Source organism: Colius striatus, chromosome 1, assembly GCF_028858725.1.
Source record: "Colius striatus isolate bColStr4 chromosome 1, bColStr4.1.hap1, whole genome shotgun sequence".
Lineage (NCBI taxonomy): Eukaryota > Metazoa > Chordata > Aves > Coliiformes > Coliidae > Colius > Colius striatus.
In genome coordinates, this window is record NC_084759.1 from 13,981,455 (window position 1) to 14,002,346 (window position 20,892).

The 20,892-nt window shown below is 42.2% G+C and overlaps 1 protein-coding gene across 1 annotated transcript; it reads right to left on the minus strand.

Annotated features, from left to right (window-relative positions):
• Positions 1–3,678: 3,678 nt before the first annotated feature.
• Positions 3,679–20,186, minus strand: TMEM123 (transmembrane protein 123). Its single transcript, XM_062020389.1, has 5 exons — positions 20,054–20,186; positions 13,879–13,944; positions 9,302–9,508; positions 8,142–8,292; positions 3,679–5,565 (listed from the first exon to the last, which is right to left on the minus strand). Exons 1-5 carry the CDS (start codon positions 20,127–20,129, stop codon positions 5,541–5,543), a joined length of 525 nt encoding a protein of 174 aa, XP_061876373.1. The 5' UTR covers positions 20,130–20,186; the 3' UTR covers positions 3,679–5,540.
• Positions 20,187–20,892: the final 706 nt, after the last annotated feature.

A 20,892-nucleotide genomic window follows, 5' to 3' on the forward strand; every position in this document is an offset into this window, starting at 1 on the left:
CAGCTTATTCATAAGAGCAATCTCCTTACTTGAATGAAGCATGTATCCATGCAGGCTCAAGGCTGGACCAGCTGCTGTTTCTACAACTTGTCTGAGATACTGCAAGACACAGTGGCTTCCCAAGCAGGCGTTGGATTTTTTGGGAAGGAACTGCCATGAAGCTTTAATGTATTTATTGAGCAGTTTCCTGCATGGTGGGTGGGGTGTGTGCCTTTTTTAATGGAATGCCTATCTGTATCTTCTGGTTGCTTTTGAGAACTGACCAGGAAGCCCAGCAGTGCTGAAACTGAGGGCAACCTGCAGTCCTGGCATCCACGAGTGATCAGACTGCCACCAGGCCCTACAGCAGAGCACTGCCCTTCCATGCTGAGATGAGTAGCCATATAGGAAATAGCAAAGAGCTCTATTAGCATGGTCGAAGAGAAACGATCATTCTATTGCTGCTTTTTGTGACCGAGTTAGTGGTTGTTCAGTAACTCCATAGTGCCATGCTCTCAGAACTTGGTTCTTTGCTGCATTTCTCATCAGGAGGAGAAGCATGTGATATTGTGAACAGTGTATTCATCTGCCTTGAATTCTCTGTTGTGGCAGCTGTGGTGTAGTGAGGCTGGGGTATGCAGGGTCATGTGTAATGGTGCAGATGGACAGAACTTACACATGCAGTATTCTTGCAGTTAGTTATTCCTGAATAAAGCCACCTTGGACCTCAGGTGAATTCATGCAGATGCGTTCTGGGCACAAAAAAAGTATTCTCTGTTAACTTATTAGCATGCAGTTGCTGTACTTTCTATGGAGCTGCTGGGATTAGCTCTACCCCAAGCAAAACCAGGTCACTGAGGCAATGTTAAACACCAGGCCTTTGTTTCTATCTTTAATTGAGTGTGTTGTCACAAGGGTTACTGATGCTCCAGCCCAGCTCCCTCACCCACAGCTGTGGGCACAGGCCCTTCAAGCCTCAGAGCCCAGGGCATTGCATACATCCTGCAAGGAAGATCAGAACTCCCAGCAGCAGGTCCTGCTGTGCTACTTTCAAAAACCCCCCAAAAAGAGTTATTTCTTTTTACTCCTTTAGGAGATTAAAATGTACTGGAAAATGGCAGGAAATTGTGTCCTAGCCATGGCCTTCACATTTAGTTTTGGCTTGGCAAAATTGTTTAGGGAAAAGCAGGAGAGCTTGCCAAAGGTTTCTTAGCTCCCATGTCAGAGGGCATAGGCTTTGTCAGAACAAAGATCTCTTTCTTTTGGAGCCATATAGCTGGATTACTGATGCTCTGTGCTTCTGACTGATTGATAGAGAAGTGAAATACTTGGTCCTCAGGAAGTACAGGACTTCAGTGTTGGGTTGTGATTTGCCTAGTGGAAGACAGCTTCACAGATGACCTGACACTGGAGGATAAACTTAATTACTGATACAGTCTTCAAAGTAGTGTTTTTATAGAGATGCAAACACTAAATTCTAATGCAAACTAAAGCATAGACAGTGCAGGATGGGCACCAGGAACAGGCCTTTCCTGGGTCTGCTCTTTGTGAGAACTGTCAAATGCAGAGTCCTAAATTCATGTCACTTCCCTTGTTTTTAACACTGCTGTCTCGGTCACACACCACTCTGGACTCCTTCAGTGTTGGCTAGAGAAGGTGTTTACATTTTGCACAGGTCCCTTCTCATTCTATCTGCTTCCATATCACAGCTAAATTCTTAACCTCTACAGTTATCTTGGCAATTTTCAGTCTCTGATGCTGTTGTACTTTGCTTTGGGCTATATTGTCATTTTGTTGCTTCTTTTTTTTTTTTCACTAAAGCACGTTAAGAATGCTGTGTATGTCTTCAGGGCAAAGCCAGAGCGGCAGGAGTATGTAAGAAGAGCTTTAACAGTCTCTGAACAAAAAGGAAAGGTATGAAAGTAGATTTACAAAAGGACAACATTCAAGTTACTGCATATTATCACAGTAACATAATCTTGCTTTAATAGTGTTTTTTTTTTTTTTTAAATAAAAGCCCAAATATAGTACTGCAGCATTTGTGGGATGCTTTGAAGCCTCTGAGGGCCTGTAGAAAGTGCTACAATTTGGTACTAGAACACAAGCTACAGGAGACTTGCATAAAAAGGAAGGATGTGTGGGAGGAAGGCAGGAAGCTGCAGGCCTGAAATTTGCTCAGGTGGTTGATCTTGATGCATCTGAAGGGCAAAAGTAAAATTCCTGGTGTTTGACCTAAGGTGGCTGTGTCTGTAGCCACTGGGTGACTTCCCAAGCCTGGAGTATTAAGTGAAATAAATTTTCATATGAAGCACAAACCCATGAATTTTAAGGGTTAAAAATGTGAACAGAGGTTCTGTGAAAGCCGAAATAACCACCTGAATGCTGGTGATGGGCTCACAAGGTGATGCTGTAAATGCAGTTCTGTGATGTGTCAGCAGAGGGGCTCCTAATCAAGACAGAACTGTGGCCTGTGCTGTGCCGACATCACTACTAGTAAGAAAACAAATATGCAGTGCTGTTGGGAGGAGGAATTATGAACAGTTGAATCACCTTTACAATATTAATAAACTCAGTTAAAGAACAGCTGGAAGACTGACTGTAGCATAATTATACTTAGAGAAGAGAGCTAAAGATTTGTTGCATAAAATGAACAGATCATAACTTACCACAGAATGGTAGGGTGGGAAAGCACCTTTACAGATCATCTAGTCCAACCTCCCTGCTAAAGCAGGTCCACCCTGATCAGGTTGCACAGGAACGTATCCATTATGATTGAATTTAGAATAAGCACCAGAGAAGTGAATGGGAAGAGACTTCCATGAGGAAAGGACTGTATTTATGAAACATTTCTTTACTGAGAGGGACGGTCAAGAACTCGAACAGATGTCCTAGAGACGTGGCTGATGTCCCAAGCCTGTCAGCGTGCAAAAGGCACTTCCACATCAGCACGCTTTAACTGGGTCAGCCCTGAACTGGTCCCTTGCAAGTATTCTGTGTTCTGTGCCCCAGTTGCCTGGGACAGTGCTAGACTTCTGTCTAGGAGACAAAAGTCCTTTAACCATCGTCTACTTCAGGTTTATACCTCATTGGTCTAAAATTTAGTAGACTCCTCTGGGAAATAAATCCTCTTTCCTTAAAGAAACTAAGCGCCAGTCTTAAGATATTCATGGGTTTTGAATGCTGAATTACTATTTCAGTGATTTAATACAGTCAGTCCTGCTACATGCATAGAGCACAGCTAAATTCAGGTGTGCTGCTTGTTCCAATGCTGCAGAGAGACTTCCAGGGCTGAGGCCTAAATATGTACTTGGTGGTACAATACACTCCCTGAAAAGCTGCCCTATTCATCCCACGTTATATGCATGTAACTTAAAGCTGGGCTTTCACTTACTGTTGGAAAGTAAACATAAAGCTGAGGTGCAATTGATAAGTCTTACCTTACTTTGTTTAATATCCAAACACCTGAAAGGAGGTTGGGTTTTGTATTTGCACTGACATCTCCAGAGGCTTAAGCACATAATTTTGCTTTACACAAAATACAATACATATGATTGAACTGGGCAAAAATACACTATGTCTGGTATTCCAGCATTTAGTATATATAGTGAACATCTCTTATTCAATGGGTAAGACTGTGGACTGAGTTGATGGAATTGTGAAAGCATCTAATAAAACAAAGATCCATCTGAAGTCAATATAGTAACTCCAAAGATTTCATTTTATTTATTCACCTATACAATGGAGATGAGACAATCTCAGTACCTGAGTTGATCTCAATTTCTACAAACTAAGGAACTGCAGTGCTGTGGAAGAATTGTTTCCAAACTCCTCACACAGTTTTCTACCAAACAAGTTAAAAAAAAACACAACAAAACCCACAAAAGTTACTTCAAATCCCTCTTCCCCCTGTACCCCAATCCCAGTACGAAACGGAACAGCCCTGTTACCCCCACAGTGGCTGCATGGCTGGTGCTATTAAGACGACTCCTTGGCCATGATCTGCTGGAGTCAGCTGTGCCTTGGACACAACAGACACTCCATGTGAAAAAGGAAAAAAACATCCAGTCCCTTTAACACTGCATGTGAGAATAAGCCACTGCCCAACAAAAACACGAACTTGTGCCAGAGCTGTAGCCTCACCTGCCCTGACAGACCCATGTGCAGTTCCCATTGCTGTCTTCCTCAGCTGTCACCACTTTGCCCAGCCTGGTACCACAGACCGGTGCCAGCAGCAACGAGCACAGTCATGGGCTACCACACCAGCCCTCTTTGCCAGGGAGAGGTCTACAAGTAGGGCCTGAGCGGGACTGACGGTTATTTAGTCACATGAGGAGCAGCCCTGTGGCTCTTGGTCCTTGCTCTGGGTTTCCCTACAGCAGTGTAAATCAGAAGCCCGCGGGGTTACCTTGCTGAAAGGTAGGAGGGGTACAGAAGTAGCAAAAGCCATCATGCACAGGAACCCCCAGGGTTATCTGGGCCTTAATCTAAAGGCCTTCTGAGAGATACCTGGGGCCTTTCAGTGGCCTTTGACCAGACCTGTACATGGGTGTAGCAGTACCAAGTTCTGAAAACAGCTGTAAAAATGCAGATGATGTTTTTCTAAAATGCTATCTTACAGACGTTCCACTTCTCTGGGTAACTTTCAATGCTTATCAGATGCTGTTAAAACATTGCATACAGCTTCATAATAATAAAAACCGAGTGAAGTGATTGCTACATTCAACTTAAGCCAATTTTCAGAAGCAGTTTTCCTATTTTATCGTATTTATGATGGGAGAATCACCCTTTTTTCCATTTTTATAATTAGTTGCACATGCCTCATTATGACACGCTAGAAAAAAAGAAGCTCCAGATCACTTAGTCTGTTTTCTTCTAGGGACCCATTTAGAGAAAAGGGTCATGGACAGATCTCTCCATCCATATGGATGGCATCATGTTTCCTGCAGCTAGTCTCACTGTAGAACCTGTAAAGAAAAGCCTCCCCAGGTCACTGGTGAGACAATGACTGAAGTTTAAAGTCCTCATCGTTTCCTATGAAGTTAGCAAACCACTTCCCTTTATAGTCTAAGAAAAATTAACTGAATTGTCCAAAATTTCTAAACTAAAGTTCACATCAAACTTCAAAATAAATACTATTTCATTAAAAAAAAAAGGAATAAACTCTCATTTTACTTGCAAAGGCATTAACCTGCTGTACCCACTATGGAACATGCTGGATTTACACACTGCCAGACATAATCAAACCAAGAATTGCAATGATGGGATCCACTGTACCAGTAATTAGCTATTTCAGAGATTTGTGTGTGCACCTTAAAATGACTCAATCTGTGTTTCTTTAAATTTCATTACAAATTCTGGAAAAAAGCATTTTGTCTCCACAGAGTGCTGAGTTCTTCTTATGAAAGCCAAGGCAAAAATATCAGGATTTTTAAAGAGCCTCTCAACATTTTGCAGGATCCCACCTGAGACACATTTAGACTGTGATCATCTTTGTGAACTCTTCTAGAAGTTACAACAGCTGCACAGGATGGGTTTCCAACACCATCTTCCCTGAAGTCTCTTTAAATGATGGCATCATGTTCATCACTGTAACAGAAACATGGTAATTAATGTTCTGTGGTACAGGCAACAGTCAACACAAGAAACAGCCACCCAGCTGCTATGGGGAAGGTTGTTCTGTGAGCAGAGACCATCTTGCAGGGAAGGGCTAAGGGTACACTGGTGCAGGAATTACAGTCCCCTCTGAGCCAAGCCTGAAGTTAACAACACTTTCCTTTTGTCAATACTGCTACAGCTTTGTTAGCGTTATTAACATATTGGTTTTCACCTTTCTTTCAAGTAAATATTTTAAATCAGCTGTTGCTTAGGCATTTTTATCCCATTTGTCTTACCTATATCCAGTAGTAACACCGTTCAAAGCTGGTTTACAAGCTCAGTGAAAATTTTCTGTTGTTTTAAAGATGCTGTTGATCTGAATTCTACAATATCCATTCAGAAAGTACCAAGGGTAAACCATGTGCATCAGGCACTGGTTGAATTCCACGACCAGCAAGCAGGAATCAAGATGGGAAGAAAACACAAGGCCTAAACACTAGTACCCCAACAAGTCCAATGATGTCACCTCACTTAAACCAAGCTTCTCAACTGAGATGGATGATACCGAATAGGAAAAAGGAAAACACCTGGTTTTAGGTATTCCCAGTTTTTAAACTAAATGCGGAACAAGGAGGCAAGTCTGGAAGCCTGGAAGAAAAGTGAGTAGAGCTGAGTATAAATGGCAAATGAGTTGGTACAATTTTGATTTAACTATTCACTAAAAAAAGGGTGATACAAGGTGAAGTCACAGATGTGTGACTGCTCTGTGCTCTCAGGAATGAATGCTGCAAAGGAGAGGAAAATAAAAAGTAGCTCCACAAAGATGGATCACACCCACGACAACACTGGACCTACTACCTCCTATTCCCTAATCTACTATGAAAAAGGAGAGAGACCAGTTGGCTGGAAGAAGTGTTTTCCAACTTGCAGTATACAGACTGACTGAAACTTACAGACAACTTCTAAAAGGTTTAGATAACCAAGAAAATCAAGCTTACTTTCACTAGGCTTGTATTTGCTCTGCAGCACCTACACTCACAGGGAAAATACCAGCAGTTTGCAGCTCAAAAACGTTCAAAGTCACTGGTGTACACAGAGTCAACAACTGGCTTTAGGTGGGATCCAACCTTTCAATATCCACAGCACAGACTGCTTTATATTAGCTGCCCTCACAGTAAGGGAATTCAAACCCTCACAGATTAATCTGATGTATTTACCCTACTGCCTGTATTTGGTTACATGAATTCTACTTCTCATTTCACAGACTCATGAAAAGTATTTACAGCAGGTTCAGTGCATACAATTTTATGGACGGGTTTCCGAGTTGAGAACAACATAACAAGAAAATTGAAAACTAGAAAGCAACCAGTTGGCCTGCTTATATTGCAGGTGGGGCAAAAGTCTGAGCTCACGTATTGACAACAATGAAATACTGTGCTGTAAAAATGTGAATAATAGCCTTATTGCCTTTGAATGTTTTCCATGACAATGAATATATGAATGAATTCAACAGTGGTGGCTTAAGAACGTGGAATATTAGATGTCAGCAGTGGTGAGGCTGCACCTCAAATACTCTGTTCAGTTTTGGGCCCCTCACTACAAGATGGACATTGAGGTCCTGGAGTGTGTCCAGACATGGACAACAAATCTGGTGACGGGTCTGGAACAAAAGTCTGCTGAGGAACGGCTGAGGGAGCTGGGGGTGTTTAGTCTGGAGAAGAGGAGGCTGAGGGGAGACATGATCACTCTCTACAACTCCCTGAAAGGAGGTTGTAATAATGTAGGAGTCAGTCTCTTCTCCCAAGTAATAATAAGAAGACAAGAGGAAATGGGGTCAAGTTGCACCAAGGGAGGTTTATATTGGAGATTAGAAAAAAAAAACCAAACCTTCTGTGAGAATGTTGTTGAGCATTGGGACAGGCTGCCCAGGGCTGTCGCTGTGTCACCAGCACTGGAGGTATTTAAGAGATGTGTAGATGAGGTGCTCAGGGAGATGGTTTAGTGGATGATATGTCAGTGCTGAGTTAATGGTTGGACTTGATGATCTTAAAGGTATGTTCCAACCTAACTGTGATTCTGTGATGTCTGTCTTTAAAACCAGCTGCTCAAACTAGACTTGAAGGTACATAAAAGCTGATAACAGAAGAGAGTTCCAACAAGAAGTCACACAGAAAAAGAGAGCTACTACAAAAAAAATAATGGCAAGGGGAAGGACAACACCAAAGAGTGAACAGGCAAACAGAGTCCAGGAGAAAGCGTCAGGAAGAAACAGAAGTCTTGCAAATTGCAGCAAACATTTCAAGGAAATATCAGCTATTCATGGAATAGCTAAAGGACAAGGATCCTTTAAAAAAAGCAAAAATATTTTATGTGACAGAAAAAAAATCCCACATAGAAGAGAGGCATAATGAGAAATAGCTGAAGACAAAATAATACAGTTAAATCTCTTAATATAAATATAATGTACATGAAACAAATGTATGTATCAGACTACATACTCCTTGTTTTGTTTGTCCTTGTTCCCCCAAGAAAGTGAACTGACAAAGGACAATCCCATGAAAACTTACATGGTTCTGTACTGAATGCCCCTTCTGGAGTGATAGGTTTTGCACCCAATGTAGAGAAAAACTAGGGCTCCAAGTGTCAGCACAATTCCACCTACAAAACTGCCCACATCAAATCTGGATTTGGTTAAGGCACTCACAGGCTTTGATGTAGCTGAAAAAAGAAAACAAAATGTACTTTTTGCAAAGTTGTTTTCTGAGATACTCCTCTGTGTCCTGTCCTCCCCACTGCTATATCAGCTAAAGACCCAATTAGACAAAACAAACAACTTGCAAGATATCAGACAAGTACTAGAGCTGTCTTTTAAGTGCCAGATTCTGGTGACACAGGAGTAGCTGATCCAACTGCTTGCTGCCTCTGAAAGACTGACTGTTCCTCCTCCTCTCCATCTTCCCACCCCCCATTGCTTATTTCCCTTCTGCACTCCCCTCCTTCTACACATGCAGCTCCTGTCTTTCTTAGGCCAGTTCTAGTGTTTTTCACACCTTCCATGAATCAACTTAATGCACTAAGCTGGCCTGAAACTAGCCCAAGCAGAAAAGGAAGTCGCTTTTAGTCAGATGAGCATACTGAGTCAGCTGCAGAAAGGTCTGAAAAACACCAAGTCAGTCAGTATAGTTACGTGATGGGAGTAAAACACTTTTGGCAACTCATGCTGTTGGGACTGTTTCACCTTGTCACATGGAATTGCACCCTTATTCTCCAAGTGATATCAGTTCTGCAACCCAACATCAACATTGACATGGATAACATGACCTCAGATAAGCCATGGCAGTTTCTGTGCAAAAACTGGTTTTATCTGCTACAAACTCCCACCACAAGACTCAGTCTGAGCCCATCTCTGTTTGTACTTGCCACAGGGAGTGTTACATGGCCAACTCTAAGTTCTGCTGAAGACAGCTTTACCTACTCAGTAACACTTCACTGACATGTGAGCAACCCCCAGCGGTTTAGGAAGTGTAAGCACCAAGTGGTGTGAACAAGCAGCTTACTGCAAGGAAACACTGAACTCTGCACAGGTATTTGTTTTTTTTCTTAAAGGGTACTATCAAACTGTATTTGACAACTTGTACATAAAATGTGAAACTAATAATTCTACAGTTGTACAACACATGTCAACATGTATACAAGCCTTCATGAGCTTCTTGAAGTGTGAACTCACCCGTTACAGGAGTTAAAGTCTTGGAAGTGGTCACCACTGTAATATTGAGTTGTGATGATGTGACTGATGAAGCTGTGGTGGATCTCGTTGTCTGGCTGGTTTTGGTGGGCTGAGTCATCAGGGTGACAGACATAGTGGTGTTGGTGGACTGACTGATGGTGGTGGACTGATTGGTACTGGTCAGATTAGTAGAACTGGTGGACATACCTGGGAAATTTTTATTTGTGATTATCAGACAGAAAAAAATACATTAAACTAATAAGCTGTATACAACTTGAGCAACACAGCATTTGTCATGCCTACATTGAATGTCAGAGTAACAAAGAAAATGCCACTCTGTGGATATCCAGGTTTGCACACAGACTCTTCCCCCATGCATTCCCTTTGGAGAGACCTAATTTCCAACTTCTGGAGCTTGAGGTCATAAGTGGTTTAAATGAAAGACTGCAAAAAAACCCTGGATATGTGACAACTTTTAGAAGGGTCATTTTTTTTTTATAACACTATCCAATTCCATAGAAACATGTCTAACTTACCGTATTTTGAAATGTGAAAAAATTATGGATCAAGAATAACTTCCCACCTGAATGGACTAACTTTTCAGATAACTAAGGTTTTCTGATAATATATTTTGCATGAAAAACCTCCCCCCCCCATTTTAGTAATGCTTCATTTGCTTTTGAATGAGACACTGGCTTTACTAAGGCTGCATGTATATTAAACTTACCACAGAGAATACTGTATATATGTTAAACTTAAGGTTCACAAGGTTTTCTATACATGATAAAGAAGTTTGACTAAAGGACATCTCCTGTCTTGCCAAGGTTACAAAAAAAAAAAGACTGGAACACTGTTTCACAAGCTTGAAACCTACACCTAAAGTCTTCAACTTTTACTTAATGCTTCCCTCCTCACTCAGATAGCAGCGAACTGTTCAGAATAAAAATACAATGAAGCAAAATTTAAGAACTATAGAGATTGATATTGACAGCAAAATCCTTAAAACCACGGCAGAAGACAACCTAATAGAATGAATTTAAGAAGACTTTTCCAAGAAGGAACTAAAAAGAAACACCAGCCTGTTAAGCAACTAACATTTCTCTAAGCAGACGAGAAGAGAAAAATGGCTTTTATGTATGAAGGAATTTTAAGGAGAAAAAGCTCCCTTTGCAGCTGTCTACCTCAGTATTATTTCTATAACCTCATGCAAGCTGGATTCATTTTACACACCACAAAAGCTTTCCAAGGCTTAATTATACCCATGGTGTCTTGGAACTTTCTAAAACTACAATAACTGAAGAATAGGTGAATTTCCATGATAAATTTGATGTTCCATTTCTGCTTTTTTTTCTTTTTAATGGAGCACCTAAATTGCTTCTTTAGAATAATCTTCCAGTTAAGTGTGGTTTAAAATGTGAGCAGCTACACACAGAATGGTGTTTTTGCCAAGACTCAGGCGTCACTGTTTCCAGTACAGATGTGAACACCAAAAACTTAAAAAACCAAACAATATGACAACATAAGCATTCAGAAAGGAACTGGCCTACACAACACTTCTCTGACACATTTAACATTGAAACTACCAAAACATCCCAATATGGTTCCCATAGTAAACGTTATTTATTTTCCTGTTCTTTGATGTTATAACTGCATTGTGCCATAACCCTAGGAAACACTTTAATATGAGCATTCACTGAGATGGAACAGTTGGAGTACTATATTCATGTGCTTACCTTGTTATATTTAGGAAATTCAGTTCCTCTATGAAGCATGTGTAAAATACATCAGATAAAATTCAGGGCACATTTTCATACTGACAAAGAAACTCCTCAAAGGCACAATGATCTTTTATAAATATCAATGGCTCTTCATTGTAGGAGATAAGCAAGGAAATGTCTATATGGAAACTATCTACAGTTATATGACATGAAACCACACCTAGTAACTACATTCCTAACATAAAAGATAACAAAAGAAAGATAAATCTGAAGGCAAGTGTCAAACAGTCAGTAGTCTGTGGTTTTGTTTTTAGTTGTGATTTCTGAGTGTTAAACTGGCTTGTGTTTTTTAGCAATATAATGCATGCATAACATTACTAAATGATGTTACACAAAGATGGCACTTATTCCATAGGCATTAAATTACTCTACAGAAAACCTGAGTCATCACAAAAAAAAAAAAATCTAAGCAGCTATCAGAAGGAATTTCAGCCAATTTGCACATTACTTCCCCATCTCTGTCCCCTTCCTACTAGGAATCCTTTTTTTCTTAACTTTATCAAGATTACAGCACTTGGAGATGTAATATTGAGTAAAATCTGGTTAATCTTCTACAGACTTATCTTTCCTGATGCATTTAGCATTAATTATTTCAAATCATCAGTGGGAGACTCTCTGAGGCAGCTGGAGAATTTGAGAAGCTGACATGACTTGAGCACCAATCTGCCCTTCTGTCTCTTTGAAAAATCTCACCCATACTATTTTACCAACAGACTTGAGATGAAAGAATATTTGCTAGCAACATCTGTCCTTTTATCTTTTATTTCCCTAATTACTTTTCCACCAAAAGACCAGCTGGGCTTCACTGAACACCACGCTAAACAAACCCAGACTGCTTTGAGTTAACTTTTGTTATTTAAAAAGGACGCATGCCAGTAATATAGTTCAGGTTTATGATGCTTCATTTTTAAGAGACAAGTATTTTACTTTGTATGCTACTTGTGTTTAAACATTAAATAGCTATGCTACATCCATCAGTCAAACTCTATATATAATATAATAAGAATTCTTAGCAGCGTGCACTACTCCGTTAGTGTTCTAACTGAACAAGAATGAACACAACTCAAACTGCCTAAGCACCACAATTATTATTGAATGCTCTCCCTAAAATAAATAAATACACCGCTTTGCATAGAAAAAAACTGAGTGAAACAGACCTATGTTTCTGTCCTGAAATGCATCCAAAAAAGAGGAAGGAAAGAAAATTAAAAGGCAGAGACTTTAAGGAAAAGTAAGTACATGTATATAGTAGTTTTTATTCTGAACAGCTTGAGACATATAAAATGGATGAACACGGGTCTTAAAATCTATGAAGCTTGTAACAAAAAAGAAAAAAAGTAAAGGATGTGAATCATACACCATGTGAAGGAAGATATATCTCTCTGTTAGGTTTGTACTGTGCCTAACAGTAAAGGGGACAGGTTTCTCCAGACCTCTGCAAGAAACCTATAGTCAGGGCTTGAGCTCAGGCTGGCTGAAACATCTGGGGTTAACAACAGCTTTACACATGGGGAAGGCCCCAAGGCAACAGAAGGATTACAAAAATCTCTCCTCTTTCCAAGTTAGACATGCTTAAACTGGTACACTGGAGGCAATGGAATGAGACACTGCACCATCCCCTTGCTACCAAAAGGAACATCTTGGCAGAGATTTTTTTTTTTTGTCTAGTAAATATTTAATTCTTAAATGAGTAACAAGCAGCTTCTGATTGTGGTAACTCAGAGATCGTTTTGAGAATGCAGAGGCACAAAGCAACAGTTGTGTTGGAAATGGAATGAAGTAGTTGGGACCTTACGATCAGTACAAAATTCCACAAATACACAAAGTATCTCAGGGTAGGCCCAATATTTCTGCCCTGCTTTCATGTGGCTCAGCACAAAGGGGACCTGGTTTGTATGGGAACTGGCTTCTCTCAGACACAATCCCTTATCTGTGCATCACAGGCTGAACAACTGCATGACATTAGTTCTTATTCAGTCTTTACTGAAGCAGGGAAATAAGCTTCTGCAAGTTCTGAAAGATCATTTTTTTAATTTCCATTTTTAATAATTGCACATTGATGCAGCCAACAGCTGGAAGACTGTAAATAAAAGTGGATTAACTGTTTGTGTCTCAGGTTAAAATCTGCTTTTAAACTCTATGAGTTGACCTAATACAGCTATTACTGCTGCCTTGAGAAACCCTTCTTACCTACAGTTCTTTTGCCAAGTTGTGAAGGAAAGATGGTAATGCTAGAACAATGCAAAAGTACCTGTGGCACACTGTTCCAAATCTGCTGCTTGTGTCTTGTTTGAACTCCACTGTTTTGTGCTATAAGCTCTGTAAGGACAATTTTCTATGGTATAAGGTACCACAAGTCTTACCTAAAAGGAAATGGAGTCTTATTCTTGAAACTCAAGCCCCTAAGACTTCATTATACCCTTACTTACTGTGAAATGGCATTAAGCAGATATGTGCTGTTTGCACATCTTCATACTCCACGAAAATGGAAGAAGTTTGCTTAGAGACAAAGAATGAAAATTAAAAAGACCAACTTTTTCCAATCCTTCCTTGATTGCTTTTGACTGCTGTTTTTCAATGACACTGCAATTGTCATTGCTGCAACTGATGAAGCATGCTACCTAAGCCCCAAAACCAGCATAGCTTCATTTCAGAGTTGTTTTATGCAATGACTTCCAGCCCTAAAATGATAATGCCTCTCAAATACCCACTTTTGATGGATATTTCTTTAGAATTTGGTATGATCTGGGCTAAGTTTGGAGCTAGCTTCCAGGCTGATAGTAATGAACAGATACGTACCCACTGTAGATGTTATTGCAGATTGTGTGGATGATATAACAGGGAGACTGGGTGAATTGTCACTGTCTTCGGGGGGGAAAAAAGGAAACAAAAAAAGAATTATTATTAATTTTCATTTTAATATAGTGTAATTAAAGTGCTCACAATGCAATACTCTCCTCAGGGTATCTGTGTTTGCATGCCACGAATAAGAACAAAGCAGAGAACATTCCATCCCAAAGCAGACAGTTTTATCTCTGCAAAATGTTTCCCAATCTCAGTGTAGTAAGGACATAGTTCTGCTGAATGCACAGTTGTGCCCAAATGGTCTACATTTGAATTCTTTACATCTCCTCTTTTTGCTTTCTTCCACCTCAACGTCATGCTCTATTCCAGTTGCTGTTATCTGCCATACTGTCACTGACTTTCTTGACCTACTTAAGCACTGTGGGTGTTGTGTTCTAGTTTTTATTCCTCTCCTTCAGCTCATTTCCTGTCCCTCAAGCTTTTCCTTTATTTTGTTAAAAACTGAACTCATGCAAGGAGCATTCTGCAACCATGTCAAGCAGGGACAGACTGATGTACCCTGTAAAACATCTTTCTGTGGGTTTACTCTCTATTTACACAAAAAGAGTCCTAAGAGTGTACCTGTTTCTGAAGACTTAAAATAGAAACCATGCTTCAGTCCTAACGGTTTAATGCTTATCTTCTTTCTTTCACTTTCCAGTTCTCTTTTTTTTCCCCCCCTTCCTACACGTCACTTCTAGGTTCTGAGGCACCTTCCCACTCTAACTTCTGTCCTCATTGCTGCATCCCTCTTCAGTGTCTCTTACAGGTTACCAGCCTCTTCCTCCTGGCAAAGGCCTACCGGGCTGTCCAGTAATCCCCATGCCTAGAAGCACCACTGCCCATACAGCCCTCCCTTAGTCCTGTACTGGTGTCTACGCCCATTCTGCCGCTATTCTTTTTTCTGAAGTAACTCATCTTTCACAGCACCCGCCCACATTGCTAGCACTATGCACCTGGCAGCAGCTCTGCTGCTCTTCAGCATGGCTGGAAAACAAAGTGCACAGCCTCAGAGATGATGAGAACAGCAATGCATCTGCCAGAATGAAGAAGCAGACATATTTCCCTTGACTGGATCTGCTGTTCTTACCACTGGAAAAGTCTAGTCTACAGCAGTTTTGTTAACCCTCTTTACAACAGCATACATGTTAAGAGCAGACTCAGGTTTAAGAACAAATGCAATCAATTTATACCTTCATGTCACCAACTAAAAATTGTCAGAGGGAAGTGAATTACAAAGGGAATGACTTTGCCTTTTGTTTGGTATAATCACAGCCAACTAGCCCCACCAGTGTGTATTCCCATACACTCTTACACTGACATATCCAAGCTATTAAGCTGCAGATTTAAGGGCCTTTGAGAAACAATGTATAGTTGTACAATTACATTCTTTCTTGGATATGTTAACTTTTACACCAGTGTAAGCCATTGATATGCCTGGGGCTAAACCTTTCTCACACTGGTTACAATACTATAACCAGAAAAGAGCCTTGGGTTTCCCCCAAGTTCTGAGTTCTTACTTCTGCAACCATGGGAACATGCCTGGATGTGGGCTGCGTGCTCATACAGGTGAAAAGCAGCCACAGACACTGCCTGGAATTTGGGTGTGAGTCAGTGACAAAACTAACACAAGACTGAGTGAGTCAATGAGCTCTACGCCCTACTTGTTGGTCAACAGCAAATGAGAGGAGCAGAACAGTACAGAGACAAAATGACTCAAGGAATATGCCTTTTGCATGGCACATGCTTAAAGGTGTGCAGATAAATTACAGTCAAAATGAGATTGCACGATGAAATAAACATGTACCTTATCACTGAGCTCAAGCATGGTGGATCTAGAATCCATTTTGACATTAAAAATCAAAATTAAAAGTGCCTTCCCTTTTTCTCAAGGACTCTAGCCTAGCAGACTTCTTGAGCTGGTGGTTCTTCTTTCAAATATAAACTGGTATTGGCAGGTATTTCTAGTTCAATACATAATATTTTCTCTTTAATTTCTCCTCTCTCAGTTGCTCTGGAGTGCCTAAGGACACGAGGATTGAGTTGTGTTCTACTGTTCCTCTTAAATATCTTTAGTTGTCCTGGAATGATGCAACAATTGGAGTACCTCCCTCCTGTCCTAAAGCTGTTCACAATTCAACAAAATAAAGAGCAAACTATTACAGGACAGTTTAAGGTATACAATAACACATATGGCTTTTCTCAATGCTACTGAGCAACAGCAACAGAAACACCAAGACTATTACATTCCAAATTATGGACTGGAGTAGTAACAAAGGGTGCAGTGTGGCTGAGGCTGTTTGTGTCTTCATTTCCTGCATAAAAATTAGAAAGTAAATAGTTTTAGGTGTCTCATTATTAAGAATAATACTTAAAATATAGTACAGTACTTGTCACTTGCTTTGGGCATATATATGACTAACTACCACAGCCAGAAGTTCAGTATAGCGATGATATAGAAGCATGGTATCACAACAGCCTGCTCTTGGCATATTAAAACCAGTCATCAAACGAGGTAGATCTCCTTCTTATCCTCAGTTTTATCTTCCCCATCATCACCATCCCACATTCTCTTATGCCTTGAGATTAAACTGAAAGAAGTAAGAGGCAGAAAATAAGGCTCCTTCCTTCAGCAATAACGTATGACCTGCATCCTCTACAGCAGAAGGCAAAGAACTTCTCACATAAATACTTTCCTATGAAACCAGCAAGACCTTTGCAGGCATATCTGCTCTGCCCCTACAAGGACAGCATGGTACGACTAAGTAAGAAGTGGCTCCACCAAGAAGTTGCATTGCTTAGTTTGGGACTAATATTATTTTAATGCATCCACTGAGCACTTGCAGGTGAGGAGTGGGATGGAGAATAATCACACCTTCAGTGAAATCATACCCTAATGACTCATGGAGGACAGGTGAGGTGCCTGAGGACTGGAGAAAGGCCAATGTCACTCCAGTCTTCACAAAGGGCAGGAAGGACAACCCAGGAAAACAGGCCGGTCAGTCTCACCTCCATCCCTGGAAAGGTGATGGAACAACTCATCCTGAATGTAATCACTGAACATAATAAGGATAAGATGGTTATCAGGGGGAGTCAACATGGCTTCACCAAGGGAAAATCCTGTTTGACCAACCTGATAGCCTTCTATGAGTGCATAACCGGCTGGCTAGATGAGGGGAGAGCAGCGAAGGTCATCTACCTTGACTTCAGCAAGGCTTGTGGCACATCTCCCATAATATCCTCATCAGAAAGCTCAAGCAGTGTAGCTTGGATGAGTGGATGGTGATGTGGATCAAGAACCGGCTGAATGACAGAGCCCAGAGGGTGGCGATTCTATGATTCTAATTGAGGCCTGATTACTCTGTCCTCAGACCTCATCTACAAACAAGTCACAAAATTTTAAGATAAACAACAGAATGAAAAGTCTGTCATTCACGTGCACGCAAGATAAGCTACAGATTCTGCCTTTGACAAGAAGAGTTGAGCTTTGACCACTTACAACAATATTCTCCTAAAGGCATGCAAATAACCTGAACTAAGTATCTCAGAAATATGGCATTTTCTCAGTGGTTACAAAACCTTAACAAATATCTCAGGATAGAAAAGTTGGCCAATACAAATGTCAAACCCCTTAGCCCTGTGTTATCAAGATTGAGGGCAGTGCTGCAAGGTATGTCAGTTTAATTAGGAAGCTTGGGGAAAGCAAACAAGGAAAGGAGGATGGGATGGAGCTAAACTAAGCTTCACTGGGACAGACTGAATCCTGCAGAAAGCGCAGTGTACATCAGAGCTAGTCCCCCCGCATTTAACAATCATCTGATTGAGGAAGCTAACCCAACAGAAACCTGATATTATCCCCCTCTCCAATAGCACACAGTGTTTTTTGCTGCCTCAACCAGTAAAATGGAGTCCCTGTAGGACCAGATGAGAGGGGCACGAGCTAGAGGTGGAAGGGAAGACAGGACTGTATTAGTCCTCTTTCAGATGAACTTGTACTGTACACCTTGAAAGCCATCAAGGACCTTATCAAACTTAAAAGATACAACTTTTTTTTTCCTCCTCAAAAAACCCCACAGACATTGCTATGTTTCTTAATTTGGATCACAAGCAGTTGCTCCAGAGTACAAACACATCTTAATATGGGGTAACTGCATAAACATATGTTACTTCAAAACACGTGGCAGGTAATGGGAAAGGTAAGAAAATCTTAAAATTACACTATTTCCAAACTGCTGTCTATCTTCAGATCATAATTTTGGATTTGAAGCCATGTGTATCACTACAGGGACCTCTATGTTCATTTTTCAGGATGAAACAGAACTGAATCAATTAGCTATACAACTTAAAACAATGTACCAAAGCATCATATACTGTAGCAGGACAGGGACAGCTGATGAACAACATAACTACATTTTTGTCAGACAACTCTTGTTTTCCTCTCTTTAAGGGCAGGCACAGATGCAGCTAAAAGGAAACTGCTTGTGGCTAGCTGGGGTGTCTCTGAAGGCAAGAGTGCTTCCTGTGAAACACTATGGCTGTTTGCTACACCCAGCACTTCCAGCCCCTCTGCAGTTGTCTTGCTCCAGGGTGTAAAAAGTCATGAGTTGGAGACAATTCAGATCACAAACTTTCAAAAGGGGAAAATCAGGTCAGTTCCTCCAGCTTTACAGCTGGAATCTGGCTTCCAGAAACGGCACTCAGCTTGTGGTAAGCAGACAGATGCAGGGTAAAATAATGGAGATCTCTTTTGCTGCAACCAACAAAAATCTCAGCAGTAGTTTCTGGCAGTTTCTGAGTGAGCAGAAAAAAAAAAAGCTACTTCAATAGATATGTTAGACTGAGCCTTAAAAGGACACAACTTCTCTCAATATGTTATAAATGGGGTCTAGACAACACACACATGCATACAAGAAGGACTACATTTGACTATCAAAAGTTTGGTGAGATCATCCCTGTCCCAGGAGACAGCACTGACTGTACACTGAGTTAAACGAGCATATGCACTCAGGAAGCAGCACCATGAAAGACAGATCAGGCCAATCTTACATCAAATGAAATGATGTTGTAAATGAAATATCGTTGTAAAATGGAGATAATAAGATCGTAGCAAAGTAGTAAACAAGTTACCGGAAAACCACTTCAAAAAAAAGCTTTTTATTGGGGGGGGGGAGGGCAATTATAAAGCTGTTTACATTCCTTATTCTACTTTTTTGGTATCAATTTATATTACAGCTTCATCAGATTAAACAACAGTGTATTAACACTGCTGGACTGACCAATATTTCCCTCAACATGTTTTATGGCAGGTTCATTTTGGTACCTATCTTTCAGCTTCCTTACTTTTGAAAACTGTGGGGCACAGTATGGGACATTTCAGTTCTGAAAAGGCAACTCCAGCAGCTCTGACTTTTGTGTCTCGTTTTATTTTAGTGCACGTGGACCCCCGAATCATGTATCTCGCTACCCAAGTTAAAGCACAAGACAAAAGTGGGCTACGTATTTACTAGAATGGGCCATTAGAAAGAGCCATTGCTACAAGCGCCCAACAGAAAAACACAAAGCACATCACCTGTCTCAAGAGCAACGCCACAATGACCCCAGAACTACCAAAAGCCACAACGCTTCACTTCAACGCTTCAGAAAACAGCATCAAGACGGGCAAGGAAAGCGCGTCCTTCCAGCCAAGCACCGTCTGGTGCATCGTGGCTTCCCCGTCTCCTCCCTGACCCGGACAGCTATCGCGGGAAGGTCCTTGCCGGGTCTGGGGCACACCTGCTGCGCCTCACGCCTCTCTACCGCGCTCGCACTCACAAGCAGGTGGACGGGAGGAGCCAGGGGGAGCGGGTCGCGTCCTCCCCCCAAACCAAACCGCTCCTTGGTTTTCGTTTTTGCATGGTTTGGGTTTTTTTAGGTTGTTACCAGTCTGAGTGTTAAACTCTATCACCTCCCCCCCTCTCTCAGCCCTGCCACAGGTCCGTTCTAGACAAACAGTCCGTGTGCCCGGGGCATTCTCGACTCCTGGCGCCCGGCGGGGCTGAGGGGGCGCGGCCCTCACCTCAGCCCCGCTCCCGACCCGCCGCGGCCCCCGCCCACCAGCTCGCCTATCCGTGCCCCCGCAGCCGCTACTCACGGGAGCCGGGGACAAGGAGCAGGAGCAGCAGCGCGGCCGCCCGCAGCGCGCAGCCAGCGTCGCTGAGGAGCCACATGGCCGCTGAGAGAGCGCCAGGGCGCGGAGCCGCCGCCGCACGCCGCTGTCCCGCGCCGCCGGGGCGGAGCCTTCGCGCAGCGCCGCCAGCGGGCGGAGTCAGCAGCGGCCCGCCCGCCGCTCGCCCTGCTGCCCCTCAGCGCCGCCTCAGCCCGCGCCTCCGCGGGCCTCCTGCCGGCGCGCTGCCGCCAGCCTTCCTTCCCGCCGCGGTTAGCGCAGGCTGTGGGCACGGTGCTGTGATGTCCGTGAGGAGAGAACACTAAGTGGAGAGAAGTCCGTGCGCGCTACAGGGTGCGCAGAGAGGTGATGCTCACGCGGCGTGGCGAGGGGTCCGTGGAAATGGGAACCGAGCACCTTGAGTGCTGCCTGCAAACAATTATTAGTGCAAGCCAGTCTGAATTTCTGAATGCTGTTTTAATGTCTTCCACCAGAGCCTCAACGGTGAGGATTTCAATCACCAAGCTGGTGATTATGCCTCTCTAGTCCGTACTGGTGAGGCTGCAACTCAAATAGTGTGTTCAGTTCTGAGCCCTTCACTACAAGAAGGACACTGAGGTGCTGGAGTGTGTCCAGTGTCAATCCAGGGAACGGGATATATCACCTTTGTTTGTCTGGAGTCCCTCCAGGAAAACTAGTCACTCAATCAGGGCAGCGGGGGACAGGCACAGCTATGGTGCACCTTGGGCAGGGACTGAAGGCTCAGGCCAGAGTTGAAACAGAGCTCCTGGATAAATGAGCAGAGGGCATATGGATGGAGGTCCCAG